Genomic DNA, 23500 nt, shown 5'->3' on the forward strand with positions numbered 1-23500 from the left:
CCGACAGCTATGACAACAATGAACAGGCCTGTTAAGCCAACTAACTCCTGTTAAGCCAACTAACTCCTGTTAAGCCAACTAACTCCTGTTAAGTCAACTAACTCATGTTTGCGTCCCAAATATTCCCTATGTAGTGCACTAATTTTGACCAGGGCCCATATTTTTTTATTTTATTATTATTTTATTTTTTTCACCTTTATTTAACCAGGTAGGCAAGTTGAGAACAAGTTCTCATTTACAACTGCGACCTGGCCAAGATGAAGCAAAGCAGTTCGACACATACAACAACACAGAGTTACACATGGAATATACAAACATACAATCAATAATACAGTAGAAAAATCTGTATACAGTGTGTGCAAATGAGGTAAGGAGGTAAGGCAATAAATAGGCCAATAGTGGCAAAGTAATTACAATATAGCAATTTACACTGGAGTGATATATATGCAGATGAGGATGTGCAAGTAGAAATACTGGTGGGCAAAAGAGCAGAAAAACAAAAACAAATATGGGGATGAGGTAGGTAGTTGGTTGGATGGGCTATTTACAGATGGGCTGTGTACAGCTGCAGCGATCGGTAAGCTGCTCTGACAGCTGATGCTTAAAGTTAGTGAGGGAGATATAAGTCTCCAACTTCAGTGATTTTTGAAATTCGTTTCAGTCATTGGCACCAGAGAACTGGAAGGAAAGGCGGCCAAAGGTGTTGTTGGCTTTGGGGATGACAGTGAAATATACCTGCTGGAGCACGTGCTACCGGTGGGTGTTGCTATGGTGACCAGTGAGCTAAGGCGGAGCTTTACCTAGCAACTCTACCAGTGCCCATAGGACTCTACCAGTGCCCATAGGACTCTACAAGTGCCCATATGACTCTACCAGTGCTCATAGGACTCTACCAGTGCCCATAGTACTCTACCAGTGCCCATACAAAGACCATGTGATAAACCATGGTCTATCACTGAGAGAGGCTGGTTAAAGAGTCCCGCCTAATACCATGGTCTATCACTGAGAGAGGCTGGTTAAAGAGTCCAGTCTAATAACATGGTCTATCACTGAGCGAGACTGGTGAAAGAGTCCAGCCTAATACCATGGTCTATCACTGAGAGAGACTGGTGAAAGAGTCCAGCCTAATAACATGGTCTATCACTGAGAGAGGCTGGTGAAAGAGTCCAGCCTAATAACATGGTCTATCACTGAGAGAGGCTGGTGAAAGAGTCCAGCCTAATAACATGGTCTATCACTGAGAGAGGCTGGTGAAAGAGTCCAGCCTAATAACATGGTCTATCACTGAGAGAGGCTGGTGAAAGAGTCCAGCCTAATAACATGGTATATCACTGAGAGAGGCTGGTTAAAGAGTCCCGCCTAATAACATGGTCTATCACTGAGAGAGGCTGGTGAAAGAGTCCAGTCTAATAACATGGTCTATCACTGAGAGAGACTGGTGAAAGAGTCCAGCCTAATAACATGGTCTATCACTGAGAGAGGCTGGTGAAAGAGTCCAGCCTAATAACATGGTCTATCACTGAGAGAGACTGGTGAAAGAGTCCAGCCTAATAACATGGTCTATCACTGAGAGATACTGGTGAAAGAGTCCAGCCTAATACCATGGTCTATCACTGAGAGAGACTGGTAAAAGAGTCCAGCCTAATACCATGGTCTATCACTGAGAGAGGCTGGTGAAAGAGTCCAGCCTAATACCATGGTCTATCACTGAGAGATACTGGTGAAAGAGTCCAGCCTAATACCATGGTCTGTCACTGAGAGATACTGGTGAAAGAGTCCAGCCTAATACCATGGTCTATCACTGAGAGATACTGGTGAAAGAGTCCAGCCTAATAACATGGTCTATCTATGAGAGAGGCTGGTGATAGCGTCCAGCCTAATAACATGGTCTATCACTGAGAGAGGCTGGTGAAAGAGTCCAGCCTAATAACATGGTCTATCACTGAGAGATACTGGTGAAAGAGTCCAGCCTAATAACATGGTCTATCTATGAGAGAGGCTGGTGATAGCGTCCAGCCTAATAACATGGTATATCACTGAGAGAGGCTGGTTAAAGAGTCCAGCCTAATACCATGGTCTATATATGAGAGAGACTGGTGAAAGAGTCCAGCCTAATAACATGGTCTATCACTGATTGAGACTGGTGAAAGAGTCCAGCCTAATAACATGGTCTATCTATGAGAGAGACTGGTGAAAGAGTCCAGCCTAATAACATGGTCTATCTATGAGAGAGACTGGTGAAAGAGTCCAGCCTAATCTCAGACAGTCAACCGTGGCTTCCATTATCCTGAATGTTCAACAAACCAACAGGTAAGTTTTGCATTTCACATGGGCTTCTTCTATCATTACTGTTGCTATGTCCCACAGTAACTGTAGGCCACCAGACCCAATGCAAATACATATGTTGTATTTGTGTTCCTCTAGAGGACGCAACGTCTTCCTCCCTCTGGGGGAAGAGGAAAGCTCCTCAGTGAAGACCAAGAGCCATTGTAGGATTGGTCATTGCTGACAATGCAATAGAACTGAGAGAAATTCAGACCAGAATTGAAGAGAACAACCTGGTATTTCACAATGTGGGAAGCATCAGCCTGACTACCATTGCTTGGAATCTGACCAAACACAGAGTTTGAATGAAACAGTTGTACACAGTTCCTTTTGAAAGGAACAGTGTGTGGGTCAAGGAACTACAGCACCAATACGTCCAGGTATGGTGTCTATCCAATATGTCTTATTCTATAGTGAGTTTTACACTATGCTACTCTACATGTAAACATGGGTTACAGTACATACAGTAGGACATCCTGAAAAGCATTTACACATACTGTGTTTGATTTCTTTCAGAGAGTCATGGAGTTGGAGGCTAATCAGATGAAATAATTGATGTAGATGAGGCAGGGTTTAACCTGGGAAAAACACGTCGGCGGGGAAGAAACGTCATGGCGAAAAGGGCCACCGTTGATGTGCCGGGTCAGAGAGGAGCAAATATCACAATGTGTGCTGCAGTCTGGAGTGCTGGTTTGGTCCTGCAGAAATACCAGATTGGTCCCTTCAACACTGAGCGCCGCCTTTTGTTTTGAGATGACCTCCACCAACAACTGGTGCCAGAAGCAGAAAGGGAACAGGTGGGAGGAAACAGGAGGACATTAGTGATGTCATGGGACAATGTAGCATTCCACCATTCACATGCAATCACAAACTGGTCTGCAGCCCATCCAAGAATGGTTTCCCTTTTCCTCCCCCCCTACTCGCCTTTCCTCAACCCCATTGAGGAATTTGTACAGGCCAGTCAAGTTCTTCCACACCGATCTCGACAAACCATTTCTGTATAGACCTCATTATGTGCACGGGGGTATTGTCATGCTGAAACAGGGAAGGGCCTTCCCCAAACTGTTGCCACAAAGTTGGAAGCACAGAATCGTATAGAAAGTCAATATGTGCTGTAGCGTTAAGATTTCCCTTCACTGGAACTAAGGGGTCTAGCCCGAATTATCAAAAACAGACCCAGACCATTATTCCTCCTCCACCAAACTTTACAGTTGAAACTATGCATTCGGGCAGGTAGCGTTCTCTTGGCATCCGCCTAACCCAGATTTGTCCGTTGGACTGCCAGATGGTGAAGCGTGACTCATCACTCCAGAGAATGTGTTTCCACTGCTCCAATGGAGCCGACGCTTGGCATTGCGCATGGTGATTTTAGGCTCGTGTGCGACTGCTCGGCCATGGAAACCCATTTCAAGAAGCTCCCGACGAACAGTTATTGCGCTGACGTTGCTTTCAGAGGTAGTTTGGAACTCGGTAGTGAGTGTTGCAACTGAGGACAGACCATTTTTATGCACTGCAAGCTTCAGCACTCGACGGTCCTGTTCTGTGATCTTGTGTAGCCTACCACTACGCAGATGAGCCTTTGTTGCTCTTAGACGTTTCAACTTCACAATAACAGCACATATAGTTGACCAGGGCAGCTCTAGCAGGGCAGAAATTTGATGAAATGATTTGTTTGAAAGGTGGCATCATATGACGGTGCCACGTTAAAAGTCACTGAGCTCTTCAGTAAGGCAATTCTACTGTCAATGTTTGTCTATGGAGATTGCATGGCTGTGTCCTTTATACCCCTGTTAGCAACGGGTGTGGCTGAAATAGCCAAATCCACTAATTTGAAGTAGTGTCCACATACTTTTGCATATAACGCGTAACTTATTGAGAACAGATTCTCTTTTAACATAAAGATCTGACAACCATCTAATCCATGCATGTATGAACAACAATTTAACAATTGGTGCCTGTGACCCTTTGATACTTGTTTTTGTTTTAACACGTGTCTTCTGATAGATGCGTCGTATGATCATTCCAACCAGAACTCTCCTGAACCAACCAGAACCTGTGTCCCTCATCCACTCCAGTGCCCTGATAGGCTGCCTCTGGAAGAATTTTCCAGGGTCTTCCAGGTGGTGTGTGTCTGATATTCCCCAGCCCAACGGCCTGAGAGAGTGGTGTACTTCAAATTGCTTCAAATGTGTACATGAAAGACAGACAGAGAGGTCTGTGTTTTCCTAGCAGGGTGGGTTCTTGGATTCCATCACACTAGGATATTACCTTAGGGTGCTCTCCTTATATTCTCTCTCTCTCTGTTTCTCTCTCTCTCTCTCTCTCTCAATACCTTGAGGATAAAGTGGGCAGCAGCAGGGGAAGGTAGTGATTGACATCTGAAAGGCTGGAGAGGTGCTCAGGCATGCTGTGCTGAGGAGAGAAAGAGAGCGAGAGAGAGAGAGAGACTGCACACAGAGAGGTGGGGGGGCTCGGTAGCTTTTACTCAGCTGTTGCCACCCACACCCATCACAATCCCCGACATACACGCCTTTCATCGCCTCATGTGAAAAGGATATTGTTTTGTCTGTTATTTGAGACTTGTTAAATGGACGCCTGCTTTACTTTACTGACTCTCAGAGTTTGGAACCATGACATCATCTAAAGCAACAAATAATCAACACAATGTAATGGAACTGCTCCATTCGAGGGGGTTTAAATGCGGAAGACACATTTCAGTTGAATGCATTCAGTTGTGCAACTGACTAGGTATCCCCCTTTCCCCTTCCTTTCTTTACCTCATTGCCTCTTATTTCAAACAGATGAATACATGTTCAATTAAAATTTAGCATTTTCTGTTTCAAATGTAATAATGACACACACACTCGTGGATGATTGGGTATACACACACACACACACACACACACACACACACACACACACACACACACACACACACACACACACACACACACACACACACACACACACACACACACACACACACACACACACACACACACACACACACACACACACACACACACACACACACACACACACACACACACACACACACACACACACACACACACATTTGAGTAACATCACTTACAGAGTGCGGCCATTTCTTTAGGGAGGTCCGTGCTGAACCTCCCAAACAGTCTGCTATTGGCCAGCAGGTCGAAGGGGGAGTGGTTCCGCATGGAGTTGAAGGCAAATGGGTAGACAGCCGGTGGAAACCCTGTCATGTGACCCACCTGCCGCTCCCTGTTGGTAGCCATGGTAACAGAGAGGAGAGGAGTACCTAGAAGGCTGGTGGTATCCCAGACAGACCCTCTGTCTCAGGCCGTTGGGCTGGGGAATATCAGACACACACCACCTGGAAGACCCTGGAAAATTCTTCCAGAGGCAGCCTATCAGGGCACTGGAGTGGATGAGGGACACAGGTTCTGGTTGGTTCAGGAGAGTTCTGGTTGGAATGATCATACGACGCATCTATCAGAAGACACACAAAGAGGAACATTGTTTTTCCGATCTACACAGTGAAGAATAACTACTTCATCATGTTGTCACATTAAGTAATGATAACAGTTGGAGTATTGTCCAAATGTTCTTTATGTTCTACAAACACTGTTCACCTTACATCAACTCTGAGGATTGATATTTCTGGAACACTGAACAGTTTATTCCAAACAAGCAATTTCAGAGGGATGTGCAAACTACAACACAATGGTAAAAACAGGTATGGGGGAGGGAAGAGTGACATATCAACACAGAGAGATATGAGAAACTGTGAGACTTGAAGAGTGACATATCAACACAGAGAGATATGAGAAACTGTGAGAGTTGAAGAGTGACATATCAACACAGAGAGATATGAGAAACTGTGAGACTTGAAGAGTGACATATCAACACAGAGAGATATGAGAAACTGTGAGAGTTGAAGAGTGACATATCAACACAGAGAGATATGAGAAACTGTGAGACTTGAAGAGTGACATATCAACACAGAGAGATATGAGAAACTGTGAGAGTTGAAGAGTGACATATCAACACAGAGAGATATGAGAAACTGTGAGACTTGAAGAGTGACATATCAACACAGAGAGATATGAGAAACTGTGAGACTTGAAGAGTGACATATCAACACAGAGAGATATGAGAAACTGTGAGAGTTGAAGAGTGACATATCAACACAGAGAGATATGAGAAACTGTGAGAGTTGAAGAGTGACATATCAACACAGAGAGATATGAGAAACTGTGAGAGTTGAAGAGTGACATATCAACACAGAGAGATATGAGAAACTGTGAGACTTGAAGAGTGACATATCAACACAGAGAGATATGAGAAACTGTGAGAGTTGAAGAGTGACATATCAACACAGAGAGATATGAGAAACTGTGAGAGTTGAAGAGTGACATATCAACACAGAGAGATATGAGAAACTGTGAGAGTTGAAGAGTGAGTAGTAGAAGGAAGAGCAAAAAAACAGACTGAAGAGAATAAAATAAGAAGTTTCAAAAAAGTTAACTGGAGAGAAGGAGGGAGGGAGGGGGCACTTGTTTGTGCAGTTTTGAAAGGCTTCCATAATTTTGCAGTGATTCCAGGCTATGCCATATGATTTAAATCAGCAGAACTCCACAATAAAGAGGCTCTCTGTTCATTCTGCCAACCCAGCACAGCAGCCTGCCTCTCTGCCTCACAGCTCTCTGCCTCTCTGTCTCACAGCTCTCTGCCTCACTGCCTCACAGCTCTCTGTCTCACTGTCTCACAGCTCTCTGCTTCACAGCTCTCTGCCTCACTGCTTCACAGCTCTCTGCCTCACTGCTCTCTGCCTCACTACCTCACCGCTCTCTGTCTCACAGCTCTCTGCCTCACTGCCTCACAGCTCTCTGTCTCACAGCTCTCTGCCTCACTGTCTCACAGCTCTCTGCCTCACAGCTCTCTGTCTCACTGCCTCACAGCTCTCTGTCTCACAGCTCTCTGTCTCACAGCTCTCTGTCTCACAGCTCTCTGTCTCACTGACTCACAGCTCTCTGTCTCACAGCTCTCTGCCTCACTGTCTCACAGCTATCTGCCTCACAGCTCTCTGCCTCACTGTCTCACAGCTCTCTGTCTCACAGCTCTCTGCCTCACTACCTCACAGCTCTCTGTCTCACAGCTCTCTGCCTCACTGCCTCACAGCTCTCTGTCTCACAGCCTCACAGCTCTCTGTCTCACAGCTCTCTGTCTCACAGCTCTCTGCCTCACTGTCTCACAGCTCTCTGCCTCACAGCTCTCTGCCTCACTGTCTCACAGCTCTCTGCCTCACAGCTCTCTGCCTCACTACTTCACAGCTCTCTGCCTCACAGCTCTCTGCCTCACAGCTCTCTGCCTCACTACCTCACAGCTCTCTGTCTCACAGCTCTCTGCCTCACTGCCTCACAGCTCTCTGCTTCAGAGCTCTCTGCCTCAGAGCTCTCTGCCTCACTGCCTCACAGCACTCTGCCTCAAAGCCCTCTGCCTCACAGCTCTCTGCCTCTCTGCCTCTCAGCCTCACAGCTCTCTGCCTCACTGCCTCAAAGCTCTCTGCCTCACAGCTCTCTGTCTCACAGCTCTCTGCCTCACAACTCTCTGCTTCAGCGCTCTCTGCCTCACAGCTCTCTGCCTCAGAGCTCTCTGCCTCACTGCCTCACAGCTCTCTGCCTCACAGCTCTCTGCCTCACAGCTCTCTGCCTCACTGCCTCACAGCTCTCTGCCTCACAGCTCTCTGCCTCACTGCCTCACAGCTCTCTGCCTCACTGCTTCACAGCTCTCTGCCTTACTGCCTCACAGCTCTCTGCCTTACAGCCTCACAGCTCTCTGCCTTACTGCCTCACAGCTATCTGCTTCACAGCTATCTGCTATCTGCTATCAGCTATCTCTCTTTGCCTCACTCTCTGCCTCACAGCAGCCTCTCTGCCCTCTGCCTCGATCCCCCAGGACCAAAAGCCTAGACACAGGGTTCAACATATGAGGCACGGAGAAAGAGAGAGAGTGAGAGAGAGAAATAAATAGAGAGAAGCCCAATGGTTGCCTGCCTAAGTGCTTATGCATATTCCTCCATTTCTAACTCTCTCCATCTTTCTTTTACTTGAGTCAGCCCAATGTATACATCTAGTTTATCAGCTCCAGCCTGTATACACCCTCCTCCTCAGCCCCAGGTAAAGTAAAGCACACAAGTACGGTAGACAGTCTTGTCGCTGGAAGAGTGCCATAAAGTCTCTATCTCTATCTCGGAGCTTAGCGCTGTGCACCCAGAGTCATTTTATGAGTGGTTGGTGTCAGATGCTTGTTTTTGAAACAGCACAGCCAAGGAATTCAGATAGAGCTGCTTTTTTTGGAACGGCTGTGATTTGTGAACCAGGGGGAAACAGAGTCAAGACTGAGGAAAACTCTGGGTAATGAATACAGAGCAGTAACTAAAGAGGAAAAAATCATATCTGAGGCTGAATTGCTGAACTGAGCAGAATGCAGTACTGCACAGACAGACAGACAGACAGACAGACAGACAGACAGACAGACAGACAGACAGACAGACAGACAGACAGACAGACAGACAGACAGACAGACAGACAGACAGACAGACAGACAGACAGACAGACAGACAGACAGACAGACAGACAGACAGACAGACAGACAGACAGACAGACAGACAGCAAATTCAATCCCTTTTAGACAACTTCCTGGGTAAAACGTTCCACTGCAATAGTGAAGGTGTAAACTTGGCAGTAGAAAATCTTAACAGTATATTTGACCTCTCCGCTTCCCTATCAAACCTAAAAATCTCAAATAGAAAACCGAAGAAAATGAACAACAATGACAAATGGTTTGATGACGAATGCAAAAATCTAAGAAATAAATTGAGAAACCTGTCCAACCAAAAACATAGAGACCCGGAAAACCTGAGTCTACGCCTTCACTATGGTGAATCACTAAAACAATACAGAAATACACTACGGAAAAAGAAGGAACAGCACGTCAGAAATCAGCTCAATGTAATTGAACAATCCATAGACTCTAACCACTTCTGGGAAAATTGGAAAACACTAAACAAACAACAACACGAAGAACTATCTATCCAAAATGGAGATGTATGGGTAAACCACTTCTCCAATCTTTTTGGCTCTATAACAAAGAATAAAGAGCAAAAACATATACATGATCAAATACAAATCCTTGAATCAACTATTAAAGACTACCAGAACCCACTGGATTCTCCAATTACCTTGAACGAGTTACAGGACAAAATAAAAACCCTCCAACCCAAAAAGGCCTGTGGTGTTGATGGTATCCTTAATGAAATGATCAAATATACAGACAACAAATTCCAATTGGCTATACTAAAACTCTTTAACATCGTCCTTAGCTCTGGCATCTTCCCCAATATTTGGAACCAAGGACTGATCACCCCAATCCACAAAAGTGGAGACAAATTTGACCCCAATAACTACCGTGGAATATGCGTCAACAGTAACCTTGGGAAAATACTCTGCATTATCATTAACAGCAGACTCGTACATTTCCTCAATGAAAACAATGTACTGAGCAAATGTCAAATTGGCTTTTTACCAAATTACCGTACAACAGACCATGTATTCACCCTACACACCCTAATTGACAACCAAACAAACCAAAACAAAGGCAAAGTCTTCTCATGCTTTGTTGATTTCAAAAAAGCCTTCGACTCAATTTGGCATGAGGGTCTGCTATACAAATTGATGGAAAGTGGTGTTGGGGGAAAAACATACGACATTATAAAATCCATGTACACAAACAACAAGTGTGCGGTTAAAATTGGCAAAAAACACACACATTTCTTCACACAGGGTCGTGGGGTGAGACAGGGATGCAGCTTAAGCCCCACCCTCTTCAACATATATATCAACGAATTGGCGAGGGCATTAGAACAGTCTGCAGCACCTGGCCTCACCCTACTAGAATCCGAAGTCAAATGTCTACTGTTTGCTGATGATCTGGTGCTTCTGTCACCAACCAAGGAGGGCCTACAGCAGCACCTAGATCTTCTGCACAGATTCTGTCAGACCTGGGCCCTGACAGTAAATCTCAGTAAGACCAAAATAATGGTGTTCCAAAAAAGGTCCAGTCGCCAGGACCACAAATTCCATCTAGACACCGTTGCCCTAGAGCACACAAAAAACTATACATACCTCGGCCTAAACCTCAGCACCACAGGTAACTTCCACAAAGCTGTGAACGATCTGAGAGACAAGGCAAGAAGGGCATTCTATGCCATCAAAAGGAACATAAATTTCAACATACCAATTAGGATCTGGCTAAAAATACTTGAATCAGTCATAGAGCCCATTGCCCTTTATGGTTGTGAGGTCTGGGGTCCGCTCACCAACCAAGATTTCACAAAATGGGACAAACACCAAATTGAGACTCTGCATGCAGAATTCTGCAAAAATATCCTCCGTGTACAACGTAGAACACCAAATAATGCATGCAGAGCAGAATTAGGCCGATACCCACTAATTATCAAAATCCAGAAAAGAGCCGTTAAATTCTACAACCACCTAAAAGGAAGCGATTCCCAAACCTTCCATAACAAAGCCATCACCTACAGAGAGATGAACCTGGAGAAGAGTCCCCTAAGCAAGCTGGTCCTAGGGCTCTGTTCACAAACACAAACACACCCCACAGAGCCCCAGGACAACAGCACAATTAGACCCAACCAAATCATGAGAAAACAAAAAGATAATTACTTGACACATTGGAAAGAATTAACAAAAAAACAGAGCAAACTAGAATGCTATTTGGCCCTAAACAGAGAGTACACAGTGGCAGAATACCTGACCACTGTGACTGACCCAAACTTAAGGAAAGCTTTGACTATGTACAGACTCAGTGAGCATAGCCTTGCTATTGAGAAAGGCCGCCGTAGGCAGACATGGCTCTCAAGAGAAGACAGGCTATGTGCACACTGCCCACAAAATGAGGTGGAAACTGAGCTGCACTTCCTAACCTCCTGCCCAATGTATGACCATATTAGAGAGACATATTTCCCTCAGATTACACAGATCCACAAAGAATTTGAAAACAAATCCAATTTTGATAAACTCCCATATCTACTGGGAGAAATTCCACAGTGTGCCATCACAGCAGCAAGATTTGTGACCTGTTGCCACAAGAAAAGGGCAACCAGTGAAGAACAAACACCATTGTAAATACAACCCATATTTATGCTTATTTATTTTAACTTGTGTGCTTTAACCATTTGTACATTGTTACAACACTGTGTATATATAATATAACATTTGTAATGTCTTTATTGTTTTGAAACTTCTGTATGTGTAATGTTTACTGTTAATTTGTATTGTTTATTTCACTTTTGTATAATATCTACCTCACTTGCTTTGGCAATGTTAACACATGTTTCCCATGCCAATAAAGCCCCTTGAATTGAATTGAATTGAATTGAGAGAGAGAGAGAGAGAGAGAGAGAGAGAGAGAGAGAGAGAGAGAGAGAGAGAGAGAGAGAGAGAGAGAGAGAGAGAGAGAGAGAGAGAGAGAGAGAGAGAGAGACCGACAGAGTGTATATATAAACACTACCGTTCAAAAGTTTGGGGTCACTTAGAAATGTCCTTGTTTTCCATGAAAAAATACGTGAAATGAGTTGCAAAATGATATGAAATATAGTCAAGGTTAAAAATAATGATGTTTAATTGAAATAATAATTGTGTCCTTCAAACTTTGCTTTCGTTAAAGAATCCTCCATTTGCAGCAATTACAGCCTTGCAGACCTTTGGCATTCTAGTTGTCAATTTGTTGAGGGAATCTGAAGAGATTTCAACCCATGTTTCCTGAAGCACCTCCCAGAAATTGGATTGGTTTAACTAGAATGCTATTTGGGCCTAAACAGAGAGTACACCGTGGCAGAATACCTGACCACTGTGACTGACCCAAACCTAAGGAAAGCTTTGACTATGTACAGACTCAGTGAGCATAGCCTTGCTATTGAGAAAGGCCGCCGAAGGCAGACCAGGCTCTCAAGAGAAGACAGGCTATGTGCACACTGCCCACAAAATGAGGTGGAAACTGAGCTGCACTTCCTAACTTCCTGCCCAATGTATGACCATATTAGAAACACATATTTCCCTCAGATTACACAGATTCACAAAGAATTCGAAAACAAACCCGATTTTGATAAACTCCCGTATCTACTGGGAGAAATTCCACAGTGTGCCATCACAGCAGCAAGATGTGTGACCTGTTGCCACAAGACAAACCCATATTTATTTATTTCCCTTTTGTACTTTAACCATTTGCACATCGTTACAACACTGCATATGACATTTGTAATGTCTTTATTCTTTTGGAACTTCTGTAAGTATGTTTACTGTTCATTTTTATTGTTTATTTCACTTTTGTATATTATCTACTTCACTTGCTTTGGTAATGTTAACATATGTTTCCCATGCCAATAAAGCCCCTTGATTTGAATTTAATTGAGATGCAGGCACAGTGACAGTCTGGCCACTGGGGGGCACTAAGCAGTGGCTGTCTGCCCAGAAAACACAGAAATCTTTCACATACTAGCACACATATAAAAAGGCACACGCACGCACACACACACACACACACACACACACACACACACACACACACACACACACACACACACACACACACACACACACACACACACACACACACACACACACACACACACACACACACACACACACACACACACACACACACACACACACACACACACACACACTGCCCTCTCTTTCTCTCTCTCTCTCTCCTCTCCTCTCTTTCTGACTCTTTCTCTTTCAACAGAGCCAGTTAATTACACTCTAGTGCTGCAGGCAGCTTCAAACCACCACTAATTTAGAGTTCCATTAAAGTAAACTGTTCCACATGTGTCTCCAGAGCAGAGGGAGGGAGGAAGGAAGGGAGGGAGGGAGGGAGGCAGGGAGGGAGGCTGGAAGGGAGGCTGGGAGGGAGGCAGGTAGGCAGGGAGGGAGGGAGGGATAAAGACAGGCTTTCAGAGAGACTGGGTGGCAGGCAGGCAGGGAGTCTGGCAGGCAGTCAGGGAGACAGGTAGGGAGGGAGGGAAGGAGGCAGGCAGGTAGGGAGACAGGCAGCAAGGATCGGGTGGCAATGTTTCAGGAAGGAGCAACAGCCTCATTGGCTTTAGGCACCAACCCCATGCTGCCAAGACAGCCTCCATACTGCCAACAGCCTCCAAACTGCCAACACTCTCTCTCTCTCTTTCTCTCACCTTCAGTTTCTAACCAACCCCCTCTCTAAACCCAACTCTTAACCAGCAACTCCAAAACCCAATGAACATTCTCTTGTCAATCTACTCCTTCTTCCTCCTAAAACTACCCATCTCCCCATCTACAGCCAACCTAACTCATAGCCACCCAGAACCCAGCGATCTCCCCCTCTCCTCTCCTCTCCTCTCCTCTGCTTGTAACCATGGAGCAGATTTCACAGTGTGCCTAATAGGGAAAGAGGTCCAGACTGGAAAAACGTCAACTTCTACAAACACAGTCCCATAATAATCTGTGTGTGCTGTGTGTGTCATAGTGGAAAAACTACCTTTGAAAATGCTCTCACTGTTTGTATGTGTGTGTGTGTGTGTGTGTGTGTGTGTGTGTGTGTGTGTGTGTGTGTGTGTGTGTGTGTGTGTGTGTGTGTGTGTGTGTGTGTGTGTGTGTGTGTGTGTGTGTGTGTGTGTGTGTGTGTGTGTGTGTGTGTGTGTGTGTGTGTGTGTGTGTGTGTCTCAGTCACCAGATCTCAAACCTGTTGAACACTTCTGGGAGATTTTGGAGTGACGCCTGCGGTGGAGTTTGTCATGGAGGAATGTTGTCACATCCCCAGAGTTCCAGACACTTGGAGAATCTATGCCGCATTGAAGTTGTTCTGGCGGCTCCTCGTCGTGGCCCAACGCCCCGCTAAGACACTTTATTTCCTTTATTTTGTGTGTGAATACAGAAAGACACCATCACCACTTGACTGATGTGGTGTCCTCCAGATCTGTAGGATCAGGTAGGTTTGGTTCCTCCCAGCAGACTCACTATGTCTGTGACGCTCTGAGCCCGCGGCTTCGTCCCAAATGGCCCTCTATTCCATATAAAGTGCACCATAGCCCATAGGGCTCTGGTCCAATGCAGTGCACTATATAGAGAAAAGGGTGCTAGTTCAGACACAGCCCATCACATCAGATCTGTTGGAAGTCTCTGTCTCATGGGTGAATTGATGTGGTGCTGTTTCTGTCTCCTCCAGACTTCCTCTGGGATAATGTGCAGCACATGCCTGGCCCTGGCGTGTGTGTGTGTGTGTGCTTTAACAATCCTCCATCAAATCTTTCTCCTCTCCCAGCTCTGATGGTCTTTATGGGCCGAGCTCATGAGGTAGATACTCATACGGGGCACACACACACACACACACACACACACACACACACACACACACACACACACACACACACACACACACACACACACACACACACACACACACACACACACACACACACACACACACACACACACCGACACACACACACCGACACACACACACACCGACACACACACACACACACACACACCGACACACACACCGACACACACACACCGACACACACACACCGACACACACACACACCGACACACACACACACACACACCGACACACACACACACCGACACACACACACACACACACACACCGACACACACACACACACACACACACACCACACACACACACACACACACACACACACACACACACACACACACACACACACACACACACACACACACACACACACACACACACACACACACACACACACACACACACACACACACACACCTATGCTCCTTTGAGAAAGCTCTTTGAAAGTCACTGAGATCTCTTCTTCTAGCCATGGTAGACAACATAATGGACAACTGGGCTTTTTTATACATGACCCTAAGCATGATGGGATGTTAATTCCTTAATTAACTCAGGAACCACACCTGTGTGGAAGCACCTGCTTTCAAAACATCCCTAATTTACTTATTTTGGCCATTACCTGTATCTCAACGCCTGCCTGTCACTACCTTGGCTTATGGCAAAACAGAAGGCAGTAGACATCTTAGTGGATAGGAAGAACGGAGATAAATAGTCAATAAAATAAAGAAAGAGGGAATATTAGTGAGAAAGAGGGAACAAAAGAAAGAAAGAAAATAATAACAATCCAGAATGAAAGAGAGAAAATTGGAAGAAAACAACCCACCAGACCGGAGCGAACATTTACATTGCAGCCCAGTGAAGATGTATCCTTCCCCTCACTTCCTCTCTCCTCCCCTCACTTCCCACTCTCCCCCCCTCACTTCCCCCTCTCTTTCTCCTCTCATCCCCTCTCCTCCCCTCTCTTCCCCTTTCATCCCCTCTTTTCCCCTCTCTTCCCCTTTCTTCCCCTCTCTTCCCCTCTCTTCCCCTCTCCTCCCCTCTCTTCCCCTTTCCTCCCCTCTCTTCCCCTCTCCTCCCCTCTCTTCCCCTCTCCTCAACCCTCACCTCCCCTCTCTTCCCCTCTCCTTCCCTCTCTTCCCCTCTCTTTCCCCTCTCTTCCCCTCTCTTCCCCTTTCCTTTCCTCTCTTTCCCTCTTTTCCTCTCTCTTCCCCTTTCTTCCCCTCTCTTCCCCTCTCTTCCCCCTCTCCTCCCCTCTTTTCCCCTCTCCTCCCCTCTCCTCCCCTCTCTTCCCCTCTCTTCCCCCTCTCTTCCCCTCTCCTCCCCTCTTTTCCCCTCTCCTCCCCTCTCTTCCCCTCTCCTCCCCTCTCTTCCCCTCTCCTCCCCTCTCTTCCCCTCTCTTTCCCCTCTCTTCCCCTTTCCTTTCCTCTCTTTCCCTCTTTTCCTCTCGCTTCCCCTTTCTTCCCCTCTCTTCCCCTCTCATCCCCTCTCTTCGCCTCTCTTTCCCTCTCTTCCCCCTCTCTTACCCTCTCCTCCCCTCTTTTCCCCTCTCTTCCCCTTTCCTTCCCTCTCTTCCCCTTTCTTCCCCTCTCTTCCCCTCTCATCCCCTCTCTTCCCCTCTCTTCCCCTTTCCTTTCCTCTCTTTCCCTCTCTTCCCCTCTCCTACCCTCTCTTCCCCTTTCCTTCCCTCTCTTCCCCTCTCTTTCCCATGTCTTCCCCTCACTTACCCCTCTCCTCCCCTCACTTCCCCCTCTCTTTCTCCTCTCATCCCCTCTCCTCCCCTCACTTCCCCCTCTCTTCCCTTTTCTTCCCCTCTCTTCCCTTCTCTTTCCCTCTCCTCCCCTCTCTTCCCCTTTCCTCCCCTCTCTTCCCCTCTCCTCCCCTCTCTTCCCCTCCCCTCTCCTCCCCTCTCTTCGCCTCTCCTCCCCTCTCTTCCCCTTTCCTTCCCTCTCTTCCCCTTTCTTCCCCCTCTCTTCCCCTCTCTTCCCCTTTCCCTTCCTCCCCTTCCCTCTCTTCCCCTCACTTCCCCCTCTCTTCCCCTCTCCTCCCCTCTCCTCCCCTCTCCTCCCCTCTCTTCCCCTTTCCTTCCCTCGCTTCCCCTCTCTTTCCCCTCTCTTTCCCCTCTCTTCCCCTTTCCTTTCCTCTCTTTCCCTCTTTTCCCCTCTCTTCCCCTTTCTTCCCCTCTCTTCCCCTCTCTTTCCCTCTCTTCCCCCTCTCTTCCCCTCTCCTCCCCTCTCCTCCCCTCTCTTCCCCTTTCCTTCCCTCTCTTCCACTCTCTTCCCCTCTCTTCCCCTTTCCTTTCCTCTCTTTCCCTCTCTCCCCCTCTCCTCCCCTCTCTTCCCCTTTCCTTCCCTCTCTTCCCCTCTCTTTCCCATGTCTTCTCCTCTCTTCCCCTTTCCTCCCCTCTCTTCCCCCAAACACAATCATGAATTAATAAAAGACTTGGCGCCAGCGTCTTTTAATATGTCACATCAGCCGGGCAGCTTTTTATCCACCAGCCATTTGTGTTTTTATGTTGGGGCCTTATGCCCGGGTCCTGTGGTAGGCTGGGCCCGCTTTGTCGTGGAACAGAGTGGCGGTTTGTGGTTATACTGGATGATGGGGAATTCGGGGTGACCTCATCCATCCCCCTCAGCCCTGGCCCAAACGGGAACTGAGGGCCTCCCCACTTCCCCTGAGCCTGGGGGCACAGACAGGGACAGACCCTGGGAGGAAGGGAGGTTGGGATGGAGGAAGCTGGGGGCACACAGCAGACAGACAGACAGACAGACAGACAGACAGACAGACAGACAGACAGACAGACAGACAGACAGACAGACAGACAGACAGACAGACAGACAGACAGACAGACAGACAGACAGACAGACAGACAGACAGACAGACAGACAGACAGACAGACAGACAGACAGACAGACAGACAGACAGACAGACAGACAGAGCTATGATGGGTGGGATTAATATCAGATCAGGGACTTTCCATCTTTGTCAGGTGACTACTGGATCGGTTGACTTTCTTTCTGTCCATTCTGGAAATACCTCTCAACATGCTTAATGAGACTGATTGATTGATTGATTGGTTTTGATTTGTACATGTATGAAATGAAATGAATCTAGGCTAGGTTACAATGAGGCAAGGATAGAGAGAGAGGGAGGGAGTTACTCTGGGTTGGAGAAGAGTGTTGGTTTCAGCAGTGATGTAGTGAGAGAGAGGGAGGGAGTTACTCTGGGTTGGAGAAGAGTGTTGGTTTCAGCAGTGATGTAGTGAGAGAGAGGGAGGGAGTTACTCTGGGTTGGAGAAGAGTGTTGGTTTCAGCAGTGACGTAGTGAGAGAGAGGGAGGGAGTTACTCTGGGTTGGAGAAGAGTGTTGGTTTCAGCAGTGATGTAGTGAGAGAGAGGGAGGGAGTTACTCTGGGTTGGAGAAGAGTGTTGGTTTCAGCAGTGACGTAGTGAGAGAGAGGGAGGGAGTTACTCTGGGTTGGAGAAGAGTGTTGGTTTCAGCAGTGATGTAGTGAGAAAGAGGGAGGGAGTTACTCTGGGTTGGAGAAGAGTGTTGGTTTCAGCAGTGATGTAGTGAGAGAGAGGGAGGGAGTTACTCTGGGTTGGAGAAGAGTGTTGGTTTCAGCAGTGATGTAGTGAGAAAGAGAGAGAGGGAGTTACTCTGGGTTGGAGAAGAGTGTTGGTTTCAGCAGTGATGTAGTGAGAGAGAGGGAGGGAGTTACTCTGGGTTGGAGAAGAGTGTTGGTTTCAGCAGTGATGTAGTGAGAGAGAGGGAGGGAGTTACTCTGGGTTGGAAAAGAGTGTTGGTTTCAGCAGTGATTTAGTGAGAGAGCGAGAGAGGGAGTTACTCTGGGTTGGAGAAGAGTGTTGGTTTCAGCAGTGATGTAGTGAGAGAGAGGGAGGGAGTTACTCTGGGTTGGAGAAGAGTGTTGGTTTCAGCAGTGACGTAGTGAGAGAGAGAGAGGGAGGGAGTTACTCTGGGTTGGAGAAGAGTGTTGGTTTCAGCAGTGATGTAGTGAGAGAGAGGGAGGGAGTTACTCTGGGTTGGAGAAGAGTGTTGGTTTCAGCAGTGACGTAGTGAGAGAGAGGGAGGGAGTTACTCTGGGTTGGAGAAGAGTGTTGGTTTCAGCAGTGATGTAGTGAGAGAGAGGGAGGGAGTTACTCTGGGTTGGAGAAGAGTGTTGGTTTCAGCAGTGACGTAGTGAGAGAGAGGGAGGGAGTTACTCTGGGTTGGAGAAGAGTGTTGGTTTCAGCAGTGATGTAGTGAGAAAGAGGGAGGGAGTTACTCTGGGTTGGAGAAGAGTGTTGGTTTCAGCAGTGATGTAGTGAGAGAGAGGGAGGGAGTTACTCTGGGTTGGAGAAGAGTGTTGGTTTCAGCAGTGATGTAGTGGGAAAGAGAGAGAGGGAGTTACTCTGGGTTGGAGAAGAGTGTTGGTTTCAGCAGTGATGTAGTGAGAGAGAGGGAGGGAGTTACTCTGGGTTGGAGAAGAGTGTTGGTTTCAGCAGTGATGTAGTGAGAGAGAGGGAGGGAGTTACTCTGGGTTGGAGAAGAGTGTTGGTTTCAGCAGTGATGTAGTGAGAGAGAGAGGGAGTTACTCTGGGTTGGAGAAGAGTGTTGGTTTCAGCAGTGATGTAGTGAGAGAGAGGGAGGGAGTTACTCTGGGTTGAGAAGAGTGTTGGTTTCAGCAGTGACGTAGTGAGAGAGAGAGAGGGAGGGAGTTACTCTGGGTTGGAGAAGAGTGTTGGTTTCAGCAGTGATGTAGTGAGAAAGAGGGAGGGAGTTACTCTGGGTTGGAGAAGAGTGTTGGTTTCAGCAGTGACGTAGTGAGAGAGAGGGAGGGAGTTACTCTGGGTTGGAGAAGAGTGTTGGTTTCAGCAGTGATGTAGTGAGAGAGAGGGAGGGAGTTACTCTGGGTTGGAGAAGAGTGTTGGTTTCAGCAGTGATGTAGTGAGAGAGAGGGAGGGAGTTACTCTGGGTTGGAGAAGAGTGTTGGTTTCAGCAGTGACGTAGTGAGAGAGAGGGAGGGAGTTACTCTGGGTTGGAGAAGAGTGTTGGTTTCAGCAGTGATGTAGTGAGAGAGAGGGAGGGAGTTACTCTGGGTTGGAGAAGAGTGTTGGTTTCAGCAGTGATGTAGTGAGAGAGAGGGAGGGAGTTACTCTGGGTTGGAGAAGAGTGTTGGTTTCAGCAGTGATGTAGTGAGAGAGAGAGAGAGAGAGGGAGTTACTCTGGGTTGGAGAAGAGTGTTGGTTTCAGCAGTGATGTAGTGAGAGAGAGGGAGGGAGTTACTCTGGGTTGGAGAAGAGTGTTGGTTTCAGCAGTGACGTAGTGAGAGAGAGAGAGGGAGGGAGTTACTCTGGGTTGGAGAAGAGTGTTGGTTTCAGCAGTGATGTAGTGAGAAAGAGGGAGGGAGTTACTCTGGGTTGGAGAAGAGTGTTGGTTTCAGAAGTGATGTAGTGAGAAAGAGGGAGGGAGTTACTCTGGGTTGGAGAAGAGTGTTGGTTTCAGCAGTGATGTAGTGAGAGAGAGGGAGGGAGTTACTCTGGGTTGGAGAAGAGTGTTGGTTTCAGCAGTGATGTAGTGAGAGAGAGGGAGGGAGTTACTCTGGGTTGGAGAAGAGTGTTGGTTTCAGCAGTGATGTAGTGAGAGAGAGAGAGAGAGAGGGAGTTACTCTGGGTTGGAGAAGAGTGTTGGTTTCAGCAGTGATGTAGTGAGAGAGAGGGAGGGAGTTACTCTGGGTTGGAGAAGAGTGTTGGTTTCAGCAGTGACGTAGTGAGAGAGAGAGAGGGAGGGAGTTACTCTGGGTTGGAGAAGAGTGTTGGTTTCAGCAGTGATGTAGTGAGAAAGAGGGAGGGAGTTACTCTGGGTTGGAGAAGAGTGTTGGTTTCAGAAGTGATGTAGTGAGAAAGAGGGAGGGAGTTACTCTGGGTTGGAGAAGAGTGTTGGTTTCAGCAGTGATGTAGTGAGAAAGAGGGAGTGAGAAAAAGAAAGAAAGAGAGAGAATAGAAACACATAGAGAGAGAATTACATCCAGACCACAGCACCAACAGCCACATCCACAAACCCCCCAAGTCAACCATGACCACACCCCATTTAGGCACCCTCAGATCAGACCTACACCACTCCTGCCCACCCCATGCACCCCACTCCCACAAAGAGGGCCTCAACATGAAAGTCACACATACGCCCAGGCTGTGAGCAGGCTATCAGGCCCAACCCCCACTCTTACATTAGCCCAAGCCAATGGCATGTACTAGATGCTCAGCAGGCTCTGCTCACACTTACTGGCCTGAGGCCAAACCACACGACTAACAACATTGGACACTTTATGGAACACAAAGCCTTCACTATCTCATCCTGGAATATCCAAGGCCATGAGGTCATCTGCCTTTGGCCTAAAAAGTAAGGAACCTGGACTTCACCAAAGAAATCAGAAAGGAGATGGACCCACATGTTGCCTTCTAGGTTACAGAGAGCTGGTAGTCCCATCCACCAATCTACCCGGTGTGAAACAGGGAAGGGTCTCAGGGGGTATGCTAATTTGGTATAGAGCATACCTAACTCACTCTATTAAATTAATCAAAACAGGAACATTTTACCTTTGGCTAGAAATTCAAACGGAAATTATCTCAACAGAGAAAAATGTCCTCCTGTGTGCTACCTATATCCCCCCACTAGAATCTCCATACTTTAATAAAGACAGCTTCTCCATCCTGGAGGGGAAAAACAATCATTTCCAGGCCCAGGGACATGTACTAGTCTGTGGAGACCTAAATTCCAGAACTGGACAAGAACCTGACACCCTTAGTACACAGTGGGACAAACACCTACCTGGAGGTGACAGCATTCCCTCCCCCATATGGCACAACTACGACAACATAACCAACAAAAACGGGTCATAACTCCTGCAGCTCTGTTGCACGCTGGGACTGTACATAGACAATGGTAGGCTTCGAGGGGACTCCTATGGTAGGTACACCTATAGCTAATCTCTTGGCAGTAGTACTGTAGACTACTTTATCACTGACCGTGCTTCTACACCTGCATTGCTTGCTGTTTAGGGTTTTAGGCTGGGTTTCTGTACAGCACTTTGAGATATCAGCTGATGTAAGAAGGGCTTTATAAATAAATTTGATTTGACCTCAACCCAGAGTCTCTCAGAGCGTTCAGTCAGCCCACTGACACCCCTATCAGAACACAGCAAAATCACAGTCTACTTGAACAGAGCAATACTCAATCATGAGGCATCAAAGCCAAAGGAACTGAATAATATTAAGAAATGCTACAGATGGAAGGAAAGTAGTGTGGAAACCTACAAAAAAACAATTAGGCAACAACAAATTCAATCCCTTTTAGACAACTTCCTGGACAAAATGTTTCACTGTAATAGTGAAGGTGCAAACTTGGTAGTAGAAAACCTAAACAGTATATTTGACCTCAGCTTCCTTATCAAATCTAAAAATGTCAAACAGAAAACCAAAGAAAATTAACAACAATGACAAATGGTTTGATGAAGAATGCAAAAATCTAAGAAAGAAATTGAGAAACCTGTCCAACCAAAAACATAGAGACCCAGAAAACTTGAGCCTACGCCTTCACTATGGTGAATCACTAAAACAATACAGAAGAATACTATGGAAAAAGAAGGAACAGCACGGCAGAAATCAACCCAATGTACTGGAAGAATCCATAGACTCTAACCACTTCTGGGAAAATTGGAAAACACTAAACAAACAACATGAAGAGTTATCTATCCAAAATGGAGATGTATGGGTTAACCACCTCTCCAATCTTTTTGGTCCTATAACAAAGAACAAACAGCAAAAACGTATACATGATCAAATACAAATCAACTGTTAAAGACTACCAGTGTCACGCCCTGACCTTAGAGAGCCTTTTTATTTCTCTATTTGATTAGGTCAGGGTGTGATTTGGGTGGACATTCTAGTTTGTCTATTTCTTTGTTGGCTGGGTATGGTTCCCAATCAGAGGCAGCTGTCTATAGTTGTCTCTGATTGGGGATCATACTTAGGCAGCCTTTTTCCCCACCTTAGTTTGTGGGATCTTGTTTTTGTCAGTTACTGTGTAGCTTGCAGAACGTTACGTTCGTTTATCTTTTTTGTTTTTGTTTTTGGTGTTCATCAAAATAAAGTAAGAGGTACGCTTACCACGCTGCGCCTTGGTCTCCTTCTATCAACGAGCGTAACAACCAGAACCCACAGGATTCTCCAAATACATTGAATGAACTACGGGACAAAATACAAACCCTCCAACCCAAAAAGGCCTGTGGTGTTGATGGTATCCTCAATGAAACGATAACATTTACAGACCACACATTCCAATTGGCTATACTTAAACTCTTTAACATCATCCTTAGCTCTAGCATCTTCCCCAATATTTGGAACCAAGGACTGATCATCCCAATCCACAAAAATGGAGACAAATTTGACCCCAATAACTACTGTGGGTAAATCCTCTGCATTATCATTAATAGCAGACTCGTACAATTCCTCAGTGAAAACAATGTACTGAGCAAATGTCAAATTGGCTTTTTACCAAATTACCGTACAACAGAGCACACCCTAATTGATAAACAAACAAAACAAAGGCAAAGTCTGCTCATGTTTTGTTGATTTCTGTAACGATGTGTGCTGAGAGTCTGGAAACAAGTTCAGAGAGTGAGTGTTTTAATAAAATAAATGGAACATAATACAAAACACGAACAACGCACAGAC

General features: G+C 46.4%; 1 protein-coding gene across 2 annotated transcripts in view; it reads right to left on the reverse strand.

Moving 5' to 3' along the window:
* The window catches only part of LOC139557721 (retinoic acid receptor gamma-A-like), a 123064-nt gene that overhangs the window by 76691 nt on the left and 22873 nt on the right, over positions 1-23500 (reverse strand). For both annotated transcript variants that reach the window (XM_071372847.1, XM_071372848.1), the window contains exon 2: positions 5420-5802. In XM_071372847.1, the coding sequence (XP_071228948.1) occupies positions 5420-5588 (169 nt within the window). In that variant the 5' untranslated portion in view covers positions 5589-5802. The remainder of the gene's footprint in view (positions 1-5419; positions 5803-23500) is intronic.

This window comes from Salvelinus alpinus, chromosome 28 (genome assembly GCF_045679555.1).
Source record: "Salvelinus alpinus chromosome 28, SLU_Salpinus.1, whole genome shotgun sequence".
Taxonomy (NCBI): Eukaryota; Metazoa; Chordata; class Actinopteri; order Salmoniformes; family Salmonidae; genus Salvelinus; species Salvelinus alpinus.